Source organism: Taudactylus pleione, unplaced genomic scaffold (genome assembly GCF_031769625.1).
Source record: "Taudactylus pleione unplaced genomic scaffold, aTauple2 ptg000256l, whole genome shotgun sequence".
In the NCBI taxonomy this organism is placed as follows: Eukaryota; Metazoa; Chordata; class Amphibia; order Anura; family Myobatrachidae; genus Taudactylus; species Taudactylus pleione.
In genome coordinates, this window is record NW_028284658.1 from 515768 (window position 1) to 541521 (window position 25754).

The 25754-nt window shown below is 43.5% G+C and overlaps 2 protein-coding genes across 4 annotated transcripts in view; one reads left to right on the forward strand and one right to left on the reverse strand.

Moving 5' to 3' along the window:
- The window catches only part of RHBDF2 (rhomboid 5 homolog 2), a 94035-nt gene extending 90286 nt beyond the window's left edge, over positions 1-3749 (forward strand). The window contains exon 20 of the transcript XR_015879429.1: positions 3521-3749. The gene's annotated coding sequence lies outside the window, so the exon portion shown is untranslated. The remainder of the gene's footprint in view (positions 1-3520) is intronic.
- Positions 1659-8875, reverse strand: AANAT (aralkylamine N-acetyltransferase). Of its 3 annotated transcripts, none has more exons than XM_088480545.1 (4): positions 8799-8875; positions 3475-3668; positions 2406-2560; positions 1659-2238 (listed from the first exon to the last, which is right to left on the reverse strand). In XM_088480545.1, the coding sequence occupies exons 2-4, from the start codon at positions 3617-3619 to the stop codon at positions 1933-1935; spliced, it is 606 nt and encodes a 201-aa protein (XP_088336671.1). In that variant the 5' UTR covers positions 3620-3668; positions 8799-8875; the 3' UTR covers positions 1659-1932. The 3 variants fall into 3 exon arrangements, with proteins under 3 accessions (XP_088336671.1, XP_088336672.1, XP_088336673.1); XM_088480546.1 differs by having other exon boundaries at positions 3475-3665; positions 8799-8838; XM_088480547.1 differs by lacking the exon at positions 8799-8875 and having other exon boundaries at positions 3475-4006.
- Positions 8876-25754: the final 16879 nt, after the last annotated feature.

Below are 25754 nucleotides of genomic sequence, written 5' to 3' on the forward strand. Positions count from 1 at the left end.
AGCACCCTCTAGGACTACAGCCTTTATGGGACACTGCACAACACAGTCCAGCCAGCCCCTATAGACTTTGGAGTGGACACAGCCCCTATGGACAACTGCACAACACAGCCCAGCTAACCCCCTATGACAGCAGCACAACACAGCCCAGCCAGCCCCTATGGACAACCGCAGCACAACACAGCCCAGTCAGCCCCTATGGACTGAGTGGTCACAGCCCCTATGGACAACAGCAGCATAACACAGCCCAGCCAGCACTAGCTCCCACCCTCCCTCTTCACTGTCCACAGCCGGAGTGAGAAATGGCGCAGATGCGGGGACCTTTTATAGAATCCAAAACCCGTGAGATCCGGAAGGCGGGATGATGACGTTTTGCCTCGATTTCAGATCCGAGTCAGGCGGGAACAGTCGAGCCCGACTCGGATCGGGGGGGTTCGGATTTCAGAATCCGAACCAGCTCATCCCTAATAATTATGTCCAGTTGTTTATTGCCTTGATATGATATATAATATTTTCTGTTTTGATACATTTTAACTATACAGATTTGTATTTACTGTTTTGAAGATGCCAATGTGAGTGTCCTCTTTATTGAACATATACAATATCTGGTAACCACAAACAAACATTAATAATCACTGTGCAAAGTGGATATAAAAATTGTCTATTTCCTCTGGTTTTAGTGCAGGTTTTCACCAGTGAGTAATGATGGTGAATAACCCTTTCTGACTCTGTAATTTGGTTTCTAGTACATGCATTTCATTTTCTATCAATTATTAATAGAAAGTTGACAATTCTGAATGCTAGGTTTTTCCAGTCAGTGAAAGGTGGCATTCAGCTAGTCTGTTAGTGTCTCATCACACGGTCATCTGTAAGTGTGTTTCTGCATCACGGCTTTTAGTGTACTGTATGCTGAGTAATGATCTTTTCTCATTGCCTGTCATGTAGCTTCTGAAGCTCTTCTGCGCCTTTTTCAGAAATGGATATTAGTCCTTGTTTTTTGGTACATGAATGGGCGGTTTTTAGGGTATGAAATCCCGGCGGTTTAGCTGCCGTCGGAAGCCTGAAATAACAGAATCCCAACAGGGCAGGTAAGTATACCAACCCTGCCCTCCCCCCCTCCTGCCCGCTAACCCTCCCTTAGGGGGTGCCTAAACCTAACCTCCTCCCGGTGGTGCCTAACCCTCTCCAGGGGCTGCCTAACCCTAAGTCCTCCTGGGGGTGCCTAAACTACACCCTCTACCCCCCCCCCCTCTTCTCCCATGGCTAAAGCTAACCCTGTCCCCGCTTACCTTCGTTTGGAAAGCCGTCAGTATTCTAACCACATCCCGAATGGGCAGTCTTAGCCATGGTAAGCTGCTACTAGACTATTTTCCATAATGCTAAGCATGAGGCAAATATAGCTCATCCCCTACTCTAGTGCTTGTGCTGAGAAGTGCAGCCTGTTGCTGACATTACTGTTGCACAAATTGGTTCCTAGGGCATTGATAGGCTGCATTCTCATATCTATATAGGTAAATGGTGCACAAAATATCATGCCTTATTTCTCTGATTTGCATTGTTTGTATTATCATTAAGCAATGAAGTCTACATACCTTGTAGATATTATATGAATAAGTATTTGAGACCAGACCGGCATAGAAAAGCAGATAAACAGTTTTATTTTTATCACATTAAATGAAGAGGGTTTTTTACAGTGAAATAATTGGGGAAGATAGATGAATTTTATACAAAGTTGTGCCAGGGCCAAATCATTTATTTATGAGGGGGCAGCTCAAATGAACCCCTGCATGACTGACGTACTATGAATGGAAGCCCCCTGCCGTTGTTTCATTAATCACTTTGCTAACACAGGGTCAGTCACACTGCTCTGCAATGTACTGCAACCATTGATGAACAAACTGGTCAATGATATTAGATTATATGGTAAGGACGGGGCTAGCAGCCACTATTTCTGCGCATAAAGGCATGACCTCTGACAGGACACTGCATCTCAATAAAGGTCAGGGGTCCAACTGTGATGTTGCATGGGCCCACAGCCTTGAAGCCACACTTGGCGTAGAAGGAAACCAGAAAATCTTCACACATTAGCACAGCCCGCCGTGCAAAAGGCAAACAGCGCAGGTACTGGAGGTAACGCCACAGCAGGATTGATCCCTTGCCCTGTTGTCGGAATGTGCGATGTACAGCAAGTACGTGGATGTGGACAGATGAGCCGTGGGGTTTGTGCAGGGTGAGGGCATCCTGTGGAAAAGACAGAAGATCTAAAGAACAGGAAAATGTCTTTGTGAAACGCTACAGTACACTTATGCAAGAATCTGTTGTGTGAAATGTCCAGAAAACATGCTGTAACTAGAACACATGTATCATCCACACCAGTCCTCCCTACTCAGCTTTGCGTTCTTCATTACCTGACTGAGTTTGTGCTGATCCCATAATGACCCAATGATAAATGCCACAAGCCGTCCCTCTTCAAACCAGCCCAGTGACAGCTCCGGGCAAAGTGTTAGGAACTGCCGGACCTCATCCAGATGGAGGGGACACTCTCCAGACACAGAAATGAAGGCTGTGGCAATACAGAGATATACAAAAATGCATTTGAGAATAAAATTCTTAATTCTTTCACTTCTAAGGGGTACAAGAATAACATGGGAAGATCTGATATCTTGGAAGTGTAATGAGTATAGGTGCATACACACGTAACTATATTTTGACCGATTTAACAATAACGGCATCGTTATCGTTCAAAAAATCGTTAAGTTCCTGAGTTATAACGATTTATGATTGATTGCACGATTACGATGTCGTAATAATGCAATCGCACATTAATATCGCCTAGTGGATGTGCGCCGTAAGATAGAGCAAGTAACTGTGCACCTGAACAAACCATGTTGCAATGCAAGGGGTGCAAATACATACATTTTATTTTGCATGTAGGGTAAATACTGGCTGCTTTTACATGTAGCCCACAAATGCTGGACAGCTTTATTTTTACACTGCAATTTAGTTGTCAGTTTGGACACCTCCCTCACAAATCTAAATCTTTCTGCACATGTTACATCTGCCCCACCTGCACTGCAACATGGTTTTACCAAGATGCACAGTTACTTGCTCTTTCTTAGTATATTCCCAAATCTCAATCAGGCCCAGTGTCCGGATAGCAGTACAATGAAAGGCTATAAGAAATTTGTTTTTTAATTTATACAATACATTTGCTCTAAAAAAAGGATTTATTTTTTGGCTACATAATGAAGTCTACTTTTCTATTTGTGTGGTCTTGTGTTTTGGCTACTCGTGGTAGTCTATGCCAGAACCATGCTAAGATGTATCTATCAATGCATCAAATATGTATCTTTATACTGTAGTTTAACAACTCCATTCAGTGTTTGTGTGGCTAAAATCCTGTTTTGATGATAGTGGTATTCAATAAAATCCCATATTTCAATATGCGGATACAGCAATGATCAGTTCTTCACTTACCCTCTCTTTCTATTTCAAAAACACTGACTGCATCTTCCGGGGAGAGACAGCGGAATTCACTGGCTGGCAGTGTGTGGCGTCTCTGCTGGCGTGGTGATCGAAGGTGGATTGGCCGCATGAAAGGTACTGCGTTCAGCACAGACATGGCAAGATCTGGTTCTTCCTTTTTGCCTCTGCGTCAACCAGAAAACCTGCTGCAAATAAACAGGAGCCTGTTACAGTCACAATTTATATACTGTGTTTTAGTGACTCACACACCAGAGGGCACTAACAGTGTCACCACATCCATTCAGGTATCCATTCTCATTATGAATATTCAAATCCATTTATACCCTATCATTTAGAGGTTTGTATGCATTTTGTAATGTTAAGCATGATAAATATGTATTTATAATTTTGATATCTCCTACCTGATCCTTTTTGTTTTTACTTTTATAACATAAACGGTATATGTGTACAAAACTAAGCTGTCAGTGTTTATCATTTTTGGTGGATATGTAGCACCTCTGTGATACATTTTTGGTCTCTGAGAATAGTGAGTACAGGGACGCACATTAGAACCACTGGTGTTGGGGAGAGCGAGTAAATGTTTTTATCAAAATATGAAACCATTTTTCAGATTATGCTGGTTATATTAAGTTTCACACAGATAAGACCTGCCAAAGTTGTTATTTTAATATTCATGTAGTACATTATATTGGCATGCAGGTATCGCCGAAGAAATTCAATGGTTCATAAGCATAGTTTGTAATTTTCTTTCTTATAGATGTTCTTCTTTGTATCTAGTAAGTCTCTGAATAGATACATTTAGAAATTATAACTAATATACACCAATCAGCCATAACATTAAAACCACCTGCCTTATAATGTGTAGGTCCATCTCATGCCACCATAACAGCTCTGACCCGTTGAGACGTGGACTCTACAAGACCACTGAAGGTGTCCTGTGGTATCTGGAGATGTTGGCAGCAGATACTTTTAAGTCCTGTAAGTTATGAGGTGGGGCTTCCATGGCTCGGACTTGTTTTTACAGTACATCCCACAGATGCTCGATCGGAATGAGAACTGGGGAATTTGGAGGCATAATCAACATCTTGATCTCTTTGATATGTTCCTGAAACCATTGCATAACAATTTTTGCAGCGTGGCAGGGCACATTATCCTTCTGTTAGAGGCAGCTGCCATCAGGGAATACCGTTGACAAGAATGGGTGTACTTGGTCTGCAATAATGTTTAGGTAGGTGGTACATGTCAGAGTAATATCCACATGAATGCCAGGACCCAAGGTTTCCAAGCCGAACATTGCCCAGAGCATCACACTGCCTCCGCCGACATGCCTTAATCCCATAGTGTATCCTGGTGCCATCTCTTCTGCAGATAAACAACACACCCAGCTGTCCAGAAGATGTAAAAGAAAATATAATTCATCAGATTGGGGTCAGCATGGGCCCTCTGACTGGTCTGTGGCTCGGCAGCCCCATACACAGCAAGCTGTGAGTTCTGACACACTACTGTCATAGCCAGCATTAACTTTTTCACCAATTTGTGCTACAATAGCTCTTCTGTGGGATTGGTCCAGATGGGCTAGCCTTAGCTCTCCACGTACATCAATTAGCCTTGGTTGCCCATGACCCTGTCACCAGTTCACTGGTTGACTTTCCTTGGAACACTTTTGGTAGGTACTAACCACTACATCCCGGGAACACCCCACAAGACCTGCTATTTTGGAGATGCTCTGCCCAGTCGTCTAGCCATCACAGTTATGCCCTTGACAAAGTCGCTCAGATCCTGTCGCTTGGTAATTTTTCATGCTTCCAACACTTCAAGAACTGAGTGTTCACTTGCTGCCTTAAATATCTCACCCCTCGATTTGTCTAGTTTTAAAGCTATGGCTGATTGGTGTACATTTTGACACACTCTTCATTTGAAACAAATAGAATAATGTCCTCAGTAATTTAAGCATGCATATATCTATTACAGTGATAGAAGAAGGAACATTTATTATATTTTGGTCAAAACACATCTCAATGGCAGTATTGGGGCTTCTCGCTTTATGGAAGCCCCACACATACATTTCTGCATTATATTACACTGAAATTTAAGTAACAGACTGGGGGGTCTGATTCAGCATGCAGGCTATAGATATATGATGTATGCACGCAGGCAGCTTTGCAATTGCAATCCTCGCAGGCATCACGCCTCCTGCTGCATTTCGTATCCGAGCTGCGTTGTCCAACGCAGCATTGGATACTCTGCGGGCCAGATACTCTTATCTGCAGCGGCCGGCAGAGTAAGAGGCCAGGAAATCTCCGTCAGCCGATGGAGATCCTGGCCTCTTCCCTCCCCAACGGCAGCAGCACGCCTCCGTTTTGAAACACCCACAAACGCCAGCAGACTTTCAATCACTGATAGTGTGCTGGCAGTCTCCGTGCGGCCTCGCAGACCTGTTGTGCACATGCGCAGAACTGGTCTGGCATATGCGCAGATTCACGAACATCGGGAATCTGCGTTCAGCGGTGCACTCTGTATTAGGCCCTAGGTTACTAGAGCAGTACTCTGTGACGTCATGTTGGACATTACTATACTATCTGAGGTCCCTTCTGGCATCATGCATATGTGCCCTGGGAATTGTATATATTGGAGAACATCAGACATATGTGCTGCATCTATAGCAGTTTCCTGTCCTATACAACTCTAATGCAAAACAATTATATGACCATCACTCATGTAACCCTATCTTATAATGTCTAGTTACTCTGCATAACTAAATAAGCCAAAGATACTGGTGCTGGATGACTTCTATACCACATGTATATGCCCTGTTATAAGCATATTGATTATAATCTACATTAGGGCTAAGCAACAAATACCCTCTCAATAGCTTATTTGTAGCCTTTAATGTAACTAATACCATTCATAGAATCAGTTAAATATTGTGTATAGCAGTGCTATTTTCAGCAGAAACTCAGTTCCTGAACCTCTCATTAACTATGATGTAATGCAGTGGTTCTCAAACTTGGTCCTCAGGACCCCACACATGTCAGGTTTTCTAGGTCACACAGCAGGTGCACAGTTGTATTCAGGGCCGGCGCTACCATCAGGCAAACTTAGGCAGCTGCCTAAGAGCATAGGCCACTGCAGGGCGGTAGTGTGGACCGCACATAAGTGCAGTCCGCACTACACTACTAGGAACAAACACACAGCCGCCAGCAGCTGTGTGTTTGTTTTAGCAGCCGATGAGAGTCACAGACTCTCATCGGCTGCTGCGCCCACTGCCGGAGCCGGGCTGGAGCTCACTCATGAGCTCCATTTTCCGGCTCCCACAGTGGGTGATGGGAGAGACGTCATGACATCTCTCCCATCATGCAGAGCGGGCCGACCCGAGAGGACGCTGGACGGAGCAGCAGATGCTGGAGCGGGGATTAAGGTAAGTGGAGGTTTTTTTATTTTTTCATGTGTGCTTGTCTGTCTGGCCGGGGGGCGGGGGGACTACTACTACTGCCACTACTGGGACTGCTACTGGAGGCACTACATAGGGGGGATTACTACTGGGGGCATTGCTGGGGGGGACTACATAGGGGGCACTGTATAGGGAGGGATTACTACTAGGGGCACTGCTGGGGGAGGGCTGCTACTGGGGGGATTATTACTGGGGGCACTGCATAGGGAGGGTTACTGCAGGGGGCACTATATAAGGGGCACTGCATAGGTGGGGGACTACTACTGGGGGCACTGTATAAGAGGCACAATATTGGGGGCACTGCATAGGTGGGACCACTACTGCCTGCACTACTGGGGGCACTGTATAAGGGCGTGTGTAGCTATTGAGGGTGGGGGGGCGTAAGGTTGAAGAAATGCCTAGGGTGCCAAGAAACCTTGCACCGGCCCTGGGTGTATTCATTCCTCACTGACACATTTTAAAGGATCCACAGGTGGAGATAATTATTTCACTTGTGCTTCTGTGAGGAGACCTGGAAAACATGCACTGATTGGGGTCCTGAGGACAGAGTTTGAGAACCTGTGATGTAATGTCCCTGGGCCAAAATTTTCCATAAGATAAGTTTTATTTTAAAGTCCCCTTTGAGTGCCTTATTTTCTAAATACTATATATATATATATATATATATATTGTTTTTCTATAGCTCCACCCACAGTTCCGGAGCCTATTTTTCCAGAAATAATATCCCTGGTGTATAGTATCTAGGTCAAGTAGTGTATGTACAAACTTCTAGAAATAATTAACAGCTTTGGTATTCGGTAATGGGCAACATTTGGGTTCTTATAAGAAAAAAATCATGAGTTAACATTACGGATATCTAACCTAAAAATACTTGGTAGCACTGGTTTCATTGTATAGAATATCATATGTTACTTTGTGTTGATACACTTTACTGCTAATAATTGGACATTCGGCTGAGTCTTATGTCTAAGGTGATTACATGAAATGAATCAATGTAAATGCATCAGCTACGTTGGGAAATGTATAACAGAAATGTGTGTTTTCCAGCATTAGCCTCATGAATAAAATATCTGAATGAAAATGGAAAGTGTGATCACTGGTTCAAAATAGCATTTGCCATGGGGCGGAATATAAACAAATCTGCACTTAAAATAATTATCTGGAAACCCATACACTGTGTTAATTATTGAGCACACTGTGCCTGAAAAACATATTTGAGACTGTAAATACTCTTATTAATATAACTGAGTGTGATGATTGTAGAGGAGAGGTCCATAAATGAGCACTTAGGGAGGGAGAGCGGAAGGGACAGCCTGTCTGAATATAAAGCACGGTAATCAACAGCATAGACAATACTTTACATTGCGCAATCTGCTAATGAATTAAATCCAGGCTTTGAAGTAAAATGAATATATAAATTAAAACCAGTTGAGAAAATTAGTCTTGACCCAAGAGGCGTATGTAAACCGATGTCCTTTAGAATACATGTAAAAATCACTTCAGCTCAGTTAAATGTCAGTTCTTGCTATTAGAAATATATAGTAATGTATACTCTCTTCTTGGATCTGTATGTTAAATAAGATACAAAATAATCTCTGCAGGTTAGTTGAAGTGTTTGCATGACTGTTTATCAGTCGGTTTGTATTGGCATTGGTATGCTATGATAGAGGTGTGACTATTTCATCAGAGTGATATATTTAAAGTAAATCGGAGAACTATTGAGCTTAGAATATAATTTAAACACACAAATCATAAATTGAAACTGTTACTGCCAGTGAGGTATTAAAGCATTTCCTGATGACAGAAAATCAAAACTTTACTAAATTCAATTACTTTCCATCACATTCCCAACTACGTTACTTACCTAGGTTCAGCACTGACCTTGGCTGAACAGCTCCCAAGTGGGACCAGGTAGAAGCTAAGTGAGACTGGAGCTGGCAGTTCAATAGGTGTGCCCTGTGTCCACTAATCTGAGCTGCCTGCTTAAGACATACTCTGAATTAAGTTGTTTATCACTCATGTGACAGCCCTATCAAGGGTTTAAGACTCCACTGGTAACAGGCAGAGATAATACACACTTCTCCTCTCAGACAGTAAATTGCATAGGCAGGGTTCTGATTGCTTTTACTTTACTAGTCTTATGTCATGATTTGTACTGTCATGGCTATATAATGATATACAGTAGTAACACATTTTGTGATGCCTTTCATAATATATATATTGTTATAGCCAATTCCCAAATGTTATTTAATTTTTATCTAAGTATACTATTAATTAATATTGCAGAAAACAAAACATATTTTAAATATACTGTGCAACCTATATTTATCCAAAATTCTTGGTTCGAAAATGTGTGTAGATTTAGTAACTGATGGCACCTCTTTTAGCAGTACTATCCTGTAGCCTTTGATCAGCCCCTTCATTTGGTAAACACTTTGGGTCTGATTCAAAGGGCTCTCAAGCGGGTCGATGTTGGCCCAGTGCGCATGCACACGACGGAGGCGGCTCCGTCGTGCGCATGCGCGAGAACCGGATAGCGACGGGCAAGCCGTCGCTCTGGGTCTCGCTACAAAGGGGGCGTGCTGTCAATGGTGAGTGACAGCACGCCTCCTTTGGTGGGCGTGCCGGGGGCGTCGCTGCCCAGACGGAGGTGTTCCCATGGGAACGCCTACCGTCTGGGGCTGGCCCCACTGACATCACAAGTGATGTCAGTGGGAGTGCTCTCAGCTCTGATAGAGCCAAAAGCACTCCAGGGCTTGCGGCAACGAGACCCTACCACAAGGGTCTCGTCGCAAGCCTGATGGTCTTGACCATCGCGACCATCTTCCTGGTCGATCGCTATAGCTGTGGGTGGTCACCCACAGCTATACGAGCGGCCAGGAGGCCACTCTAAAAATTAAGAGGGATGGCCCTGATTCAGAGCGAGCGCTCTGTCAGAGCGTCCGGCTCTGAATCAGGGCCTTAACCCATTCATTTTACAGAACTACTTTATATCATTTATATTTTGGTCTGTCTTGCATTATTGCCATTCGGTGGATTAAAGTCTAAATTTTTACTTTTTCATTCCAACATACCAAATTTCTTCTGTTTACCATTATAGCGCGTTCTATCTCGTCTCACAGATGCCTAGGTGGGTCCATAAATGAGCACTTAGGGAGCACTCTGGTGACCAGAGCGGCTTGTGACTTAACCGAATTCATGGTTATGTTAGTAGAACTATTCCAGAACATCCCTTGGCTTATTTTAGGCAGCAATAAAATGAGGGAATCTAGTGTGTGCTTGGAAGTTGCGCTACCACCAGTATATGTTGCTGACACAAGCTAGATGGATCCATGGCCTCGGAGGCTTGCCTCCTATTCTGCTCTTTTCATTAGTGTAAAACTGCCACCAATATCCAGTGTATGTATACCTTAGCCCACCGGAAAGAGCAGGGGGTATATTTACTAATGTGCAGATTTTTAGAAGTGGATTTGTTGCCTATAGCAACCAATCAGATTCTAGCTATTATCATCTAGCAGGTGCTAGATATATAAGTAGAATTTGATTGGTTGCTATGGGCAACAACTCCACTTCTAAAAATCTGCACTTTACTAAATATACACCCAAGTGTTATTAGCATATACAGCCTTTATGTTTCATTCATGACAATGTCTAATTGTTTTGATATGCCTTGTTCACATTACTGTTGTCTCGTGAATGGTGGTTAATATTCTCAGATCTACACCAGGGAAGCCATTGACTGTATGTTTTTTTGGGTTTGGGCCTACATAATATGACAATCAGATCACAGCACATTTTCAGTCAGTTGAGTTCAAGAATAAAGGTAATTTTTCAAAGTACACAAAGGGTGACACACATTTTTAGAGATCAGTCTTTTACAATAGTTCTATGCACTGAAAATAATAAAGTATTAGTGGACCCTGGAATAATATCACACTAGTGCCCCACCTTCCCCTCTTTACCTATGTATCACTAACAAAATGTATTTTTCAGTAATATGGTGCAAGAACAGAAGATTGCAGAGGCTCTGGGTCAATGCCAGAAACTGTGATCTCCTGCACGGCCCCATCTTTTCGAATAGGATACTCAAAAGATGGCTGCCAGCAGCAGGTATTGTGGGGTGCCAATGCTCATCGCACAGTGGGGTCTATTCTAGGTGCAGGATGTGCAGCAGAGGGCACTACACAGCCCTCTCCCATTATAGGTGGTTATTGTTTATATGGCACCACAGCAGGAAAATCAGAACGTATATAAATTCACAGATATATATAATTAAAGTGTGCAGTAGGGGATATATGAGGACACAATGGGGAGAATTGGGCAGAGACTGTAGCGTTAGGAGAAGGGGTGATGAGCTACAATGAAAAAGTGAGTTTTGAGGGCACACAATGTATGAATGAAAGTCTAATGGAACAAGGGAGGACATTCTGGAGGTTAGGAATGACCCAGTAGAAATCTTAGGAATAGGGGTTGTGTGTCCAGCGCTAACCTTATATCTATAAATATGGAAATATGATGTAGTGCAATTATGAATTTAAAAATGCAAATTTATGTTAAAACAATTGGTATTTAATAGGGGTGAGTGGGTTCGGATTTCTGAAATCCGAACCCCCCCCCCCGACCCCCTGATCCGAGGCTGATCCGAGTCAGGCTCAACTTTTCCCGCCTGACTCGGATCTGAAATCGAGGCAAAACGTCATCATTCCGCCTTCCGGGTCTCGCGGGTTTTGGATTCTATATAAGGTACCCGCGTCGGCGCCATTTTCTCACTCGGCTGTGGACAGTGAAGAGGGAGGGTGGGAGTTAGGGCTGGCTGGGCTGTGTAGTGCAGTGTTGTGCTGTGCTGCTATTGTCCATAGGGGCTGTGTCCACTCCTCCAAAGTCCATAGGGGATGGTTGTGCTGTGCTGCTGTTGTCCATAGGGGCTGTGTCCACTCCTCCAAAGTCCATAGGGGCTGGCTGTTTTGTGCTGTGCTGCTGTTGTCCATAGGGGCTGTCTCCACTCCACCAAAGTCCATAGGGGCTGGCTGGACTGTGTTGTGCAGTCAGTTGTCCATACGGGCTGTGGCCACTCCAAAGTCCTGTGCAGTGTCCCAGTCCTAAAGGGGTGCTGTAGTGTTGTCCAGGGGCTGCTCTGTCCATCAGGGGTGCTCCCCCCAAGTGCAAAAAAAATAAATATTTTTTCTGTGTTTGTGAATTGTGTGAGAAGTAGCCGCACGTGCATCAACAAAGTAGGTACAAGCGTGTGCCTGTGTCATAAGTAAATGGCTGGCTGGCTTGATCGTTAAAGGGTGCTGTAACCCCCAAAGTGCGCACCACAAAAAATAAAAAAATCTCCTTTTTTTTCTGTCTTTGTGAATTGTGTGGGCTGTAGCTGCACCTTCATTCTCAAAGCGGCAGCGACAAGCGTGCGTCTGTCTGTTAAAGGGTGGTGTAACCCCCAAAGTGCACTCCAACAAAAAGAAAACATTTTCTTCTGTGTTTGTGAATTGTCTGCACTGTACGTGCATCCTCAAAGCAGCAGCGACGAGCGTGCGTCTGTCTGTTAAAGGGTGGTGTAACTCTCAAAGTGCGCTCCACAAAAAATAAATTTTTTTTTTTTTCTGCCTTTGTGAATTGTGTGCACTGTAGCTGCATGTGCATCAACAAAGGAGCAGCGCCAAGCGTGCGCCTGTGTCCCCTAAGTAAAGAGCCGGCTGGCTCATTTCTTAAAGGGTGGTGTAACCCACAAAGTGCACTAGTCTCCAACAAAAATAAAAAATTATTTTCTGTTTGTGTGCGCCTTAGCCGCACGTATATATCAATATAACATAAATGGAGGACCAAACTTTCTCCGATAAAAATAAAATAGGGAAAGATCAAGAACCACTTCCTCCTAGTGCTGCCATCAACGTCGTCTGCCAAGGCCGATGCCCAATGTCATAGTAGAGGGCACATACAATCCCAAATGACAAAGTTCAGGAAAATGACCTTAAAAATTTTTTGTAAATCATCTGAGGAGCAACGTACACTTGCCAATATGCCATTTACGACACAGAGTGGCAAGGAACGGCTAAGGTCTTTCCCTATGTTCATGACTAGGGGTTCAGCTTCATATGACGATGGAAGCCCTCCTCCCGCTAAAAAAATCAAACGAGTTAAGCTGGCAAAAGCACAGCGAAGAACTGTGCGTTCTAAGAAGATATCACAAATCCCCAAGGAGAGTCCAAGTGTGGTGGCGGTTGCGATGCCTGACTTCCCAGCACTGGACGGGAAGAGGTGGCTCTCTCCACCATTTTCATGCCCTCTGCAAGTGCTGAAAGGAGCACCCACACTCCACTTGCTGATATGCAAATTGAAGATGTCACTGTTGAAGTACAACAGGATGAGGATACTGGTGTAGCTGGCGCTGAGGAGGAAGTTGGCGAGAAGGATTCTGATGGTGATGTGGTTTGTTTAAATCAGGCTCCGGGGGAGACCGTTTTTGTCCGTGGGATGAAAAAGCCGATCACGGTCATGCCTGGGCAGAAGACCAAACAATCCACTTCTTTGGTCTGGCAATATTTCTATCCAAATCCGGACAACAACTGTCTTGCCATATGTACCATATGTAAAGGTGAAATAAGTAGGGGTAGGGACGTTAACCACCTAGGAACAGCCTCCCTTATATGGCACCTGCAGCGCGTTCGTAAAAAGTTACTGTCAAGTTCAGAAGCTTTGGCTAAGACCATAAGCAGTCCAGGTACACCTAAATCCTGTTGTATCCAAGCGCCTGCAAACCACACCGTCAACTCCCTCCTTAGTCAGGATCGGAAGTAGTCCTGCAGGCCATGTCACTGGCATGACTGACTCTCCTATCCGGGATTCCTCCGGAGGATCCTGCATTGCTACGCCTACTGTTGCTGCTGCTGGGAGTCGTTCATCATCTCAGAGGGGAAGTAGGAACACCACTACTTTTACTAAACAATTGACCCTCCAACAGTCCTTAGCGAGGAGGATGAAGTACGACAGCAGTCATCCTGAAGCAAAGCATATAACTGAGGCCTTGACTGCTATGTTGGTGTTAGACGTGCATCCGGTATCCGCCATTAGTGCAGTGGGATTTAGACAATTGATGGAGGTAGTGTGTCCCCGGCTCCAAATCCCATCTAGATTCCACTTCACTAGGCAGGCGATACCGAGACTGAACAGAAACGTCAGAAAAAGTGTCCTGAAAAATGCAGTTGTACCCAATGTCCATTTAACCACGGACATGTGGACAAGTGGAACATGGCAGACTATGTATCACCTTACGCAGCAACAGCAGCGTCACCAGTAGCAGCATCTCAGAAACGCCAGCTCGTTCAAAGGCAGGCTACGCTGTGTATCACCAGTTTCAGTAAGAGGCACACCGCCGACAACCTCTTAGAAAAACTGAGGGAAATCATAGCCCAGTGGCTTACCCCACTTAGACTCTCCTGGGGATTTGTGATATCTGACAACGCCACCAATATTGTGCGGGCATTACATCTGGGCAAATTCCAGCACGTCCCATGTTTTGCTCACACAATAAACTTGGTGGTGCAGAATTTTCTGAAAAGCGACAGGGGCGTGCAGGAGACGCTTTGGGTGGCCCGAAAAATTTCTGCCCACTTTCGCCATTCAGCGACTGCGTGCCGAAGACTGGAGCACCAGCAAACACTCTTGAACCTGCCCCGCCATCACCTGAAGCAAGAGGTTGTGACGCGGTGGAACTCAACCCTCTATATGCTTCAGAGGATGGAGGAGCAGCAAAAGGCCATTCAAGCCTATACATCCACCTATGACATAGGCAAAGGAGGGGGTATGCACCTGACTCAAGCGCAGTGGAGAATGATTTCCATGTTGTGCAAGGTTCTCCATCCCTTCGAACTTGCCACACGTGAAGTCAGTTCAGACACTGCCAGCTTGAGTCAGGTCATTCCCCTCATCAGGCTTTTGCAGAAGCAGCTGGAGAAAGTGAAGGAGGAGCTAAGACGGAGCGATTCCGCTCGGCATGTGGGACTTGTGGATGAAGCCCTTCATTTGCTTTGCCTTCATTTGCTTTGCCAGGATTCCAGGGTGGTCAATCTGTTGAAATCAGACCACTACATTTTGGCCACCGTGCTCAATCCTAAGTTTAAAGCCTATGTGGTGTCTCTCTTTCCGGCCAACACAAGCCTGCAGAGGTGCAAAGACCTGCTGGTGAACACACTGTCAGCTGAAGCGGAACGTGACACGTCAACAGCTCCTTCTTCATTTTCTCCCGCAACTGGGGCTGCCAGGAAAAAACTTAGGTATACTAAGCAACCCGCTGGTGGTGATGCAGGGCAGGCAGGACCAAGTTTGGACATCTGGTCCGGACTGAAGGACCTGGCAACAATTTCTGACATGTCTACTGTCACTGCATATGATACTGTCACCATTGACAGAATGGAGGAGGATTACATCGGTGACAGCATCCAAGTAGGCATGTCAGACAGTCCGTACCTGTACTGGCAGGAAAAAGAGGTAATTTGGAGCCACCTATACAAACTGGCTCTATTTTACCTGAGTTGCCCCCCCTCCAGTGTGTACTCCGAAAGAGTGTTTAGTGCAGCCGGGAACCTTGTCAGCGAAAGGCGTAGGAGGTTGCTTCCACAAAATGTGGAGAAGATGATGTTCATAAAAATGAATTATCAACTCTTCCAGGGAGACCAGCCTCCAGAACGTACAGAGGGACCTGTAGTGGTGGATTCCAGCGGGGACGAATTAATACTCTGTGAGGATGAGGATGTACACAACACTGAAGAGTGCCAACGTTTTCCTGTTATCACCTAATGTGACAACCCTTTGGTTATGATGGCAAACTGCCGTCTCCAGTGAGACACTTGTGGAGCATGAGTCCTATGTTGGATAAGTGTAGTGTGTGGGTAAACCCTCAATGAGGGCTGACCTGCCGTATGAGAGTATCGTACGTTCCCTCACTTGATCTTAATAACACTGCAAGGTAGTGTATGTGCTGCAATGCAAGACAGGGGCGGCGTCCCGCTCTCCTGTCCTTACCGTGTGCAGTGTTCCTTACTGCTTGTGCAGTGTCTCTGATCGTTTCCCGCCTCCACACGTGACTTGTAGACTTCTTCAGGGTGCCTGTTGCCGGGGTAATTGTTAATGCACACAGTGTGTGCAAGTGCCAACGATCTGCTGCTGCCGCCCGGGTGGTCTGAAGTGATGCCAAGTCTCGTGATGCAGTGTGTCAGCCTTTTTCAAGTTTGCACATGTTGCTCTCCTTGTGGTTCATATATGCGAGTCCTCCAATCAAGTTGTCAATGGGCGTATACCTCCTCCTTAAGGTGTCCAGATAATCATAGTTATTTTGTGGATGCGCACTTGTGTGCTAAATGGAATTCCAGCTGTACAGTGTTGTAGTATGGTTAGTGGGTCACAGACCCATACCCTCCAACTATACCGTTTTAGCCGGTACAGTACCGTTTTCTAATGGTCTGTACCGGCAAACGGGGCTGTACCGTTTTGTACCGGGTTGGTACACTCACTAGATTTGTTAAGCAGTGCTGCTGAGTGACAGCCGACCTCCGTGCTTCTCTGCCCTGACCGCCAGCGCTGGTATACAGAACATGCAGTATATTACTGCATGTTCTAAACTAGCCAGCGTCCGATGCCTCCAGCCCCCTTGGACATGCCCCTTTACCGATTACCATGCCCCTTTATCTGCGGTCATGCCCCCCCATGTACCGGGTTCTTACTAGGAAATGTTGGAGGGTCTGCAGACCCTAGTCCATGTATATCTATCTATATATTTGCTGAATGCATAATTGAATAACTGAATGAATAAATAAATAAATCAAATGAAAAAGGATGTATGTTATGATATTTAGATAGGTATGATGAATACTGCAGTATATATGTACAAATGGTGTGTGGGAGATGTAGATAAATGGGGGAAGGGGAAACGGGGGGAGGGCACAGTATTAGAATGAAGAGAGGGGGGAAGAAAGCACGGTAATAAGGAAGGGGGAGGGGGGGAATCTCCTGTCTCTACTAAATCTTTTGTGTGTTAGACTTTTGAGTGAATATGGCAGTGTGAAAACACATCAATGTTTAATAAATATGTGTAATATCTCTATTTTGTGTGTAGTCATTGTGTATTCATTGTATATAATTATTAACATCTGTTTCTTGCTGGTATTGACTGTTTGGACATATGTTAATACTCCTATGTGGTCTATCTGTGTAATATATCTATTACTTTCATTTCTATAAACCTATGGTTATTAAGAACATGATGTCTATGATCTGATTAGTATACTGTTGTTGAAATCTACATTTAGACCATTCGGTGTCATGGTCTTCAAATTGAATATCCACTTCATCTCCTGTTTATCTAAACGATCCATGTGATTCCCGCCTCTCCAATTCCTGCTTGGCTGCTGTATTGCTATGAAGTAGAGGTCTGATGGGTCAGAATTATGTGTCTCTTTGAAGTGTCTAGAGACACTATGGTTGTCATATCCAATTTTATATTGCATATGTGTTCGTAAAGTCTAGTTTTGAGAGGTCTTATGGTCCTACCTACATACTCAAGTCCACAATTGCACCTGAGCATGTAGATAACACCCGTGGTCTCACATGTCATGTGTTGTTTGATTTTAAATGTCTTGTTTACCGTAATGGACTGGAACTCTGGGCTTGATTCAGACCTGCTCGCGAGCGCTGAGCGCTCGCAAGCGGGTCGATGTTGGCCCAGTGAGCATGCGCACGACGGAGCCGGCTCCATCGTGCGCATGCGCGAGACCCGGATAGTGACGGGCAAGCCGTCGCTCCGGGTCTCATACCAAAGGGGGCGTACTGTCGATGTGGAGTGACACCACGCCCCCTTTGGTGGGCGGTCTGGGGGCATGGCTGGCCAGACGGAGGCATTCCCATGGGAACGCCTACCGTCTGGGGCCGGCCCCACTAACATCACAAGTGATGTCAGTGGGAGTGCTGTCGGCTCTGAAAGAGCCGAAAGCACTCCAGGGCTTGCGGCAACGAGACCCTACCACAAGGGTCTCGTTGACGCAAGCCAGATGGTCGCGATGGTCACCCACAGCTATGCGAGCGGCCAGGAGGCCGCTCTAAAAATCAAGAAGGAAGGCCCTGATTCAGAGCGAGCGCTCTGGCAGAGCGTCCGGCTCTGAATCAGGGCCTCTACCTGTTTCTTTGTGCTAATATTCCGTATATTTTTAGTTTTAGAAATCTTCAATGTGAGAGGTGGAGGTCATTAGCAGAGTGATGAGGGCAGGATACGTCATTGGTTTCTATCTGTTCATGAATTTGGGGATGGAGTCAAGGGGTATATTTACTAAAGTGCGGGTTTTTAGAATTTGAGATGTTGCCCATAACAACCAATCAGATTCTACTTAATATTTATCTAGCACCATCTAGGAGATAATGGGTAGAATCTGATTGGTTGCTATGGGCAACATCTCCATTTCTAAAAACCCGCACTTTAGTAAATATACCCCAAGATGGCAAGATGTGCTGGGTACTAAAACTACTATGTTCACATGGGAATAAGCATAACTATTCCTCACTACATTACTCTCATTATACACAATTACACCATTTCCCTTTTGGTCATGTTATAATGTTATAAGGCTGGCATGAAGTAAGCATGTCTTTTAGGGTATAGATCAGACCTAAGGTCACATCGGGGTCATGACCATTCTTGCTTGAGTCTATGGTTAAGGCTTACATTAGGGTTAATGTCAGGAATAAAGTTTTATAACAATATAATTTATTATTTTTAATAACAATAGGTTAAGATTAGTATTCCCTTTTTATTACAAGTATTCCAATTTAATATCTAAAAGTGTTATTATTTCTACCGCAATGATTTAGTCCTGTTGTGCACCTCGATTTGTGCAAGTGGACCTTGATATCTCAAAAATGCATAGAGTGGGATGCTGCAACAGTAACAGGATCCCATCCCCAGCCGAGTCATGAACTACTCCCCCCTCCAGGTCATAAACTATTCATTTGAATGAGTAGTGCATGTCCCAGGGGGAGATGAGGGGGTAGTCCATGACCTAGGGGTGGGGGTGGAATGCTCTTTGAGGCACCCCCTGTGCTGGTTTCTGTGCACGCCTATGGGAGCAAGATTCACAAAAATAATATTGCCTCACAGAAAAGCTTAATCATTTCAAAACGAGGCAAATTTCAATATACATATCCTGATTACCACAATGTCCTTTAACCTTTATCATTATAATAAAATGTATATTTTGCCTTCAACCTGATTAGTAATATAGTGAAAGCAAAGAGGACCTCATTCAGAGTCGGTCGTTGCGGCCGCACGGTCGTACGCATTCGATGTTTTTCTTTTTGCGTCTGTGCACGGCTAGCAGTGCGCATGTGCGTACGAGCTCTACCGATCAAAAATACTGTCGGTCGTAGGGCTTCCAACACGGAAGTGGATTGCTAAAGTTGATTGACAGGAAAGACCGTTTGTGGGAGTATACGGGGGTGGTGGTCTGCAAACGGAGGCGTTCTTCAGCGTTTCCAGGCGTTTTAGGGGAGTGCATAAAGTACCTGCTTCGTACGACCAAGAATTGCGGATGCATGAAAACATTCACTCTACGAACAGGATGATCGTCCAGGCTAATGTAGGCAAGAAGCGTCCGTAAGCCACAACAGTACAATCGTTAATCTGATGTTACCTGCGATGTTTCGATTTGGAACCACACAAACCAAGCAGCTCAGATTGCTGCATTGTAACTATTAACACTGCTAATTACCTTGTAACTCATTTCACTTGCGTGTGCATTAGGGAATTCGTAACACAAATGTTTATTTGTGCTTTTTAAACCTTTTTTTTGTAAAACAGTTTTTAAAACTTCTAGCATTGTGTTTTGCGTAGCAGCCTTTTCAGATACCACATTTTTTTAAACCTTGTATACATTGATATAGTTAAAGATAGACATTTTTGGTATTAAAATTTTTTTTTTTTTTTTTAATTTGCCTTTCAGCACAATTTAAATAATAATTGTTATGGCAACATTTGCATATAATTTAAATAATTTAAAAAAAATAAAGAGCTTGAGACATTGGTGACAAGAAATATGGGGACTGGACAACAGGTGAGGGAGGAGATATCCAGGGCTACTTTCGTCATTTGGACCAGCTCGGAGGAAGAGGTAAGCTATGGACAGCCGACTGGCGTGTAACACACCGACTGGCCTGGCCAGAGATAGATGGGATTTCCTCTGGCCTAGGCATAGGGCTCTCCATACTTGCGGGGGTGGCTGTTGGGCTGCCAGAGGTGGTGGTCCTGGGAGGAAGGGAGTCTCGCTCCATCATGGCAGGTGGGTTGGCCTGTTCATGGGTATTGGCCAAACGATCTAGGGCCCCTGCAATGGTCTCCAGGGCCACCGTCACCCTCACCAGTGTGGTCTCCATCCTCAGAAGAACACATCTGTTCTCCTGAGTTTGGGAGACCAACCTGGTGAGGAGAGGCACTGCTCGGTCTGATGGTTGCCCTGGAGTAGACTCCACAGGGTCCCCAGATGGAGTACTTGGATCCTCCCCTGCAGAGTCTCCATCTGTGCTGGACCCAGACCTGACCTCAGGAGCAGGCACTACCTCCTCTGAGTCTGGAATATAAAAAAACATTTTTTATTTGTTTTCATTAAAAAAATATTGCATAGACGTTTGAGCTTTATACTTTTTGGCTACCAAAAAAAAATTACTTTCTTGCACATGTGGAGCGTTGAAGTTGGCCATGTCAGTGTCCATAGTGGACACGCCGACTATCTCCTCTTCCGTCACACATCCCTGAGCCAACGTCTCCAACCTCGTCAAGGCCAGCTCCTCAGGGATGGGACCACCACCTGTCCCCGCAGCATGGTCCACCCTACTCCGTAGCTTCCTCTTCAGTTGGTACTTGAAATCCGTCCATCTGTCAATGTGATTTTGGAAATTTTCAGGGTTAGTTTATTTAAATAAGATCAAGCTTTGGACTTCAGTACACTCACAATATAATTTTCTTACCATTTTTTAATGACTTTCATGGTTCTGTAGGTTGTCCCCACAGCATTAACAGCCCTGGATATCTCCTCCCAAATCCTGTCTTTGGCTCCAGCCCCCATATTTCTTGGGGCATTGACAAGGTTCTCCATTGTCATGGTCACCAATGTCTCAAGCTCGATCAGTGAAAACGGAGGGTTTCTTGGCCTTGGCCCCGCCTCCTCCTCTACTGGTGGAATTTGATTCCCAGCACCTACAACATTGTTTAAATTAGATAAAATTATAAACATTTTTTAAGGGAAATATGAACAGTTCTTGTGTTGTCGATAAAATGTGATTCGCACTTACCTGCCTCAGTTGGCCTCTGCTCACCGTGCTCCTCGCTTGACATTTTGCTAACCTGTGAGAGAGCATGAAGAATACTGCTTGTGCAGACTTTTTAATAGATGTGAGCGCATCCCTGGATTGGTTACCCGTGCATCCTTATTTACGTAACTACAAATGCACACCTTTCCTGCATTCCGTAATTACTGCGTTGGTTGTGCTAGATGTGAGCGCATCCCTGGATTGGTTACCCGTGCATCCTTATTTACCTAACTACAAATGCACACCTTTCCTGCATTCTGTAATTACTGCGTGGGTTGTGCTAGATGTGAGCGCATCCCTGGATTGGTTACCCATGCATCCTTATTTACCTAACTACAAATGCACACCTTTCCTGCATGATTCAATAATTGGGGTTTTATTTCTTTATTTAAGGCAAAGCCAAATGTTCCCTTACTTGTGGGTTGTAGTTGGAGTGATTTGTGTTGCAGGAAGGGATTGTTAGTGGTTACATTGTTTGGAGTTGTTTGAGAGGTGCTTGTGTGAGTTGTTTGAGTGTTGCTTGTGTGAGTTGTTTGAGAGGTGCTTGTGTGAGTTGTTTGAGAGGTGCTTGTATGTGTTGGTTGTGTTTTTTTTTTTATTATTTTGGTTGTGGGTGTTTTTTGTGGTCCTTTATTTTTGGTGGGTGTTTTTTGTGTTCCTTTATTTTTGGTGCTGGTTTTTTTGTTCCTATTTTTTTGGTGGTGTTTTTTGTTTTTCAAATTTGTTTGGTGCAGACAGTTACAAAACTCTGTTACTTGTTGTGTTTGAGCCGGTTACTTATTCTATTTGGGTGGCCGGGCTTTTGTAGCCTTAAAAAAACAACCTTATTAGAAGACTTAAGTAAGTGTGCCAGCCTACTGCATTTTTTTTTCTTTTTGTTCTACAATCCTAAAAAAATAAAAAATGTTGTTACTAATTTTTTTTGTATTTTTAAATTTATTAAAGGTGTTTAACAGTCCATTTTGTACTTGAATCAGGTAAGTGTCTATTTATTCAAACCTTCAATTATGTTTTTTGTTTTTTTTTGGTATTTTTTTTTTTATTTAATAATGGTTTTTTTCTATTTGGTAAATGTAAATTCGTACATTTAACAACAATTCATATTGCCCAATTTAAAAGTTAAGCTTTGTTTTAACAATAATAGTAGTAATATCGGTTTGGACTAAAAAATTATCAAAAATTTTTGTCTTCCATAAAAAAAACAACCGTACAACAAATACACATGTAGGGATTTCCGAAGATGGCAATGCCCGACCCTGTAAGAATATGCACCATTATTATAAAGCTAAGTATTTTTGAACAAATAATCAAAAAACACTCTGTAGAACCAATTTTAAATATAAATTTAACTTTGCAGAGCGATGTTGGACAGCTAATAGTGGCCATGTTGCCCCCCACCAACCTTCCTCAGCCTCCTCCTGGGCGTAGGCATAGGAGGCGTGCAAGGGCCAAGATATATAGAACACGTGTCACCCTTTTTGGAATGCCTGATGATGTGGTTGTAACCACTTATCGCCTGCCTCCAAATATCCTAGACACTCTTTCAATAATAAAGAATGATCCAGAAAGTCAGATTCACATTCCAACAGCAATCTCATGACTTACACAGTTGTTGGCGGTGTTACATTTCTGCGCCTCAGGGTCCTTCTAAACCACTGTGGGGCTGGTGGGTGGCCTCTCCCAGCCCTCATTTTCACGGATCCTGAGGTGTGTGCTAAATGCATTTTTCAATCATCTAGCACATTTTATTAGTATGCCTTTGGATACAGAAGCCCTTGATGTGGTAAAGCAGAAGTTTTTTTAAATTGCAGGCTTTCCACACATCATAGGGGTAGTGGATGGCACTCACATAGCACTTCAGCCCCCTGCATGCAGGGAACAAATATATAGGAACCGAAAACATTTCCATTCCCTAAATGTAATGGTGCTATGTGATGCCTCCCTCCAGATCCTCTCCCTGAATGCCAAATTCCCAGGCTGTAGCCATGATGCGTACGTGATCCAGCATTCAGGGATTTGGCCACAATTAAGCACACTGCAAGCTGGTAACATGTGGCTTCTTGGTAAGTAAAAATCCAGTATGTATCTATAGTAATAGTGTAAACATGTTTTCATGGTAAATGTATGTATCTTTTGGTGTCCCATTTTCATCAGGTGACAGTGGATATCCTTGCACACCCTGGCTGCTGACTCCTTATTTGACTCCCACACCAGGGCCCCAAACTCGCTATAATGCCGTGTTTACTGCCACCAGGCAGGTGGTGGAGCGCTGTATCGGCCTTTTAAAGGGCCGGTTCCGGTGTCTCCATCACTCTGGTGGTGCACTCAACTCGCCGGATATGGTTTCTCACATTGTGGTCCTGTGTGGGATTTTATACAACATTGCAATAAGGAGTCGAGTACCCATGCAGCCAGAGGAGGCCTTGCCAGAGGATGGCCCCCCGGAGGAAGGTGTTGTGATGCTGTCGGGGGGGGGCCAGACGTGATTATGTTGTTTCACATTTTTTTAGGTAGGAATATTTACTCATTTTTTTTAGCAAAACACTTATTGCAAATGTATTTTAATGTGTACCTTTTTTTTTTGTTTTCTTTTCCTACCAACCAAATCACAACACTTTCCAAAACCTGCAAAAATAATGGAACCCATTGGCAAAACCCTGTATGTTTTTGGACAACTAACACATTTAGCACGGATATACCCCAACATGTTTAGTTAATTTGCCTTTTGTTTTATTCATTTGTATGTTTTCCATTCAAAAATCTGTTTGGTTTTTACTATAGTTGTTTATGTCTGACTAAGCCAGATGTTTTCTTTGGCCAAACCCTGAGGACATTTGTTATGTGTGAATCTGTTATGAAATTCTTTTTACGAGTAAAAGCCTGTTGGCAACATGTTTGTTATTTAATAAATTTTTTCAAATAAATACAAATGGTGTTTTTTTTTTTTTTTTTTTTTAAATGAAAGCCATTTTGAGGTGGATAATGTATGCCAACCCCTAAATAAAAAATTTACAACATTACTGCAAATGTTCTTAAGGTTTACTAATACATTTTTGCAGTTCTTACACTATGGAAAGGCACCCACCTTTTGTTCACAAAGTTTTTAAAATGCAGAATTACACCCTTTAATGTGTGGTAAAAAAGAGGACAAATGTTTGAACCACAAAAACTTTATTGTAATTTTTTTTTAATGAAAAATGCAAAAATATGTAAACAAAATAACTATAAATCCTCGTAGCTCCTCCCTTATTTGCCTCAAGATGTGGGTTAGATCTGTGGACAAAAAAATTTTTTTTTGGATTAAATACTTCATTAAAATAACAAACATTTGAACATTATACATTATTCAATGTACCAAAAAGTGGTTAAACACAATGATGTTACAGTGTGTTTGAAAGTATCAGCCACACAACATTATTAATAGGTTTATACTTTTATGTTGTTAAAATAATTTGAAACCCTAACTATGTGGCATAAGCCAAAAACCACTATGATGATGTTAAAAATAATGGGAGGTGTATTCTTAAGTCATGATGGCCATATCCTTAAAACACAATGCACATATTCACTTCTAGAATGTTCTTGATAATCCTAAAATACAATGTGTTTGCTATGGCAAACATCACTTTTCCTAATGAAGTTACATCTTAGTACATTTTAAATACAGTGTACACAACATCAACAAGGGTAGTCTGGTTCCTAGCACCTTGCCAAGTTGTGTGACATGTTTTTTTACATTGTAAAATACTAATCCTAATGTAATCATTATTTCCTAAAAATCCAAAACATTTATTAAAGGCAAAAAAAACTATATTTGTGTTGCCCACAATAAAAAAAAAGGCCCAGGCACAAAACCTAAGGTTGCAATTGTGAAAACAGCATTACTGCGCAATGTTTTTGACACCCATACTGAAATTACACCAAAAAAAACAACGGTAATAAATTTGTACAAATACATGGATAACCACAACACCCAAAAACAAATTTAAAAAAAAAAAAAAAAACACCCTCAGAGTGGTCGGGCACAACCATAGATGTCGCCGGAGATGCTTCCGGAGAAGGGGAATACTCTGGAGTTGGGGGAATGGTGAAAGGGGAAATAGAGCAGGAAAGATCCAAGGGAGGGGATATTTGGGAAATTTGGGATGAGTGGGCAGGGGAGGGAGGAATACTCGGGGAGGATTGGAAGAGGGAGGGAGGGTTACTGGGGGAGTATGGTGGTGGGGAGGGAGGGCTGGGTTGAGGAGATGGTGAAGGTGAGGGCTGCAGGTTGGCACCTGCATTTCTTTGCATTCTGCGTGCCCTTCTCTGTCTCCGCTGTTCTTCTAAAATGTAAACATTAAAAAAAAAAAATAGATTAGTTTTGAATTTCGGCTACACAATACAGTACACTTTACACATTCAGGACAATATGGACATCATACAGGAGGGTTTTATAACATTGACTAAAATAATTATCAAAGGAACATACATT

Coding starts and splice junctions, on each gene's coding strand:
- AANAT (XM_088480545.1), bottom strand. CDS start 3,619: ATGTCTGTGCTGAACGCAGTACCTTTCATGCGGCCAATCCACCTTCGA. Junction 2,561..3,474: donor TTTTGAAATAGAAAGAGAGG/GTAAGTGAAGAA, acceptor GTATTGCCACAG/CCTTCATTTCTGTGTCTGGA. Junction 2,239..2,405: donor ATCAGCACAAACTCAGTCAG/GTAATGAAGAAC, acceptor TCTTTTCCACAG/GATGCCCTCACCCTGCACAA.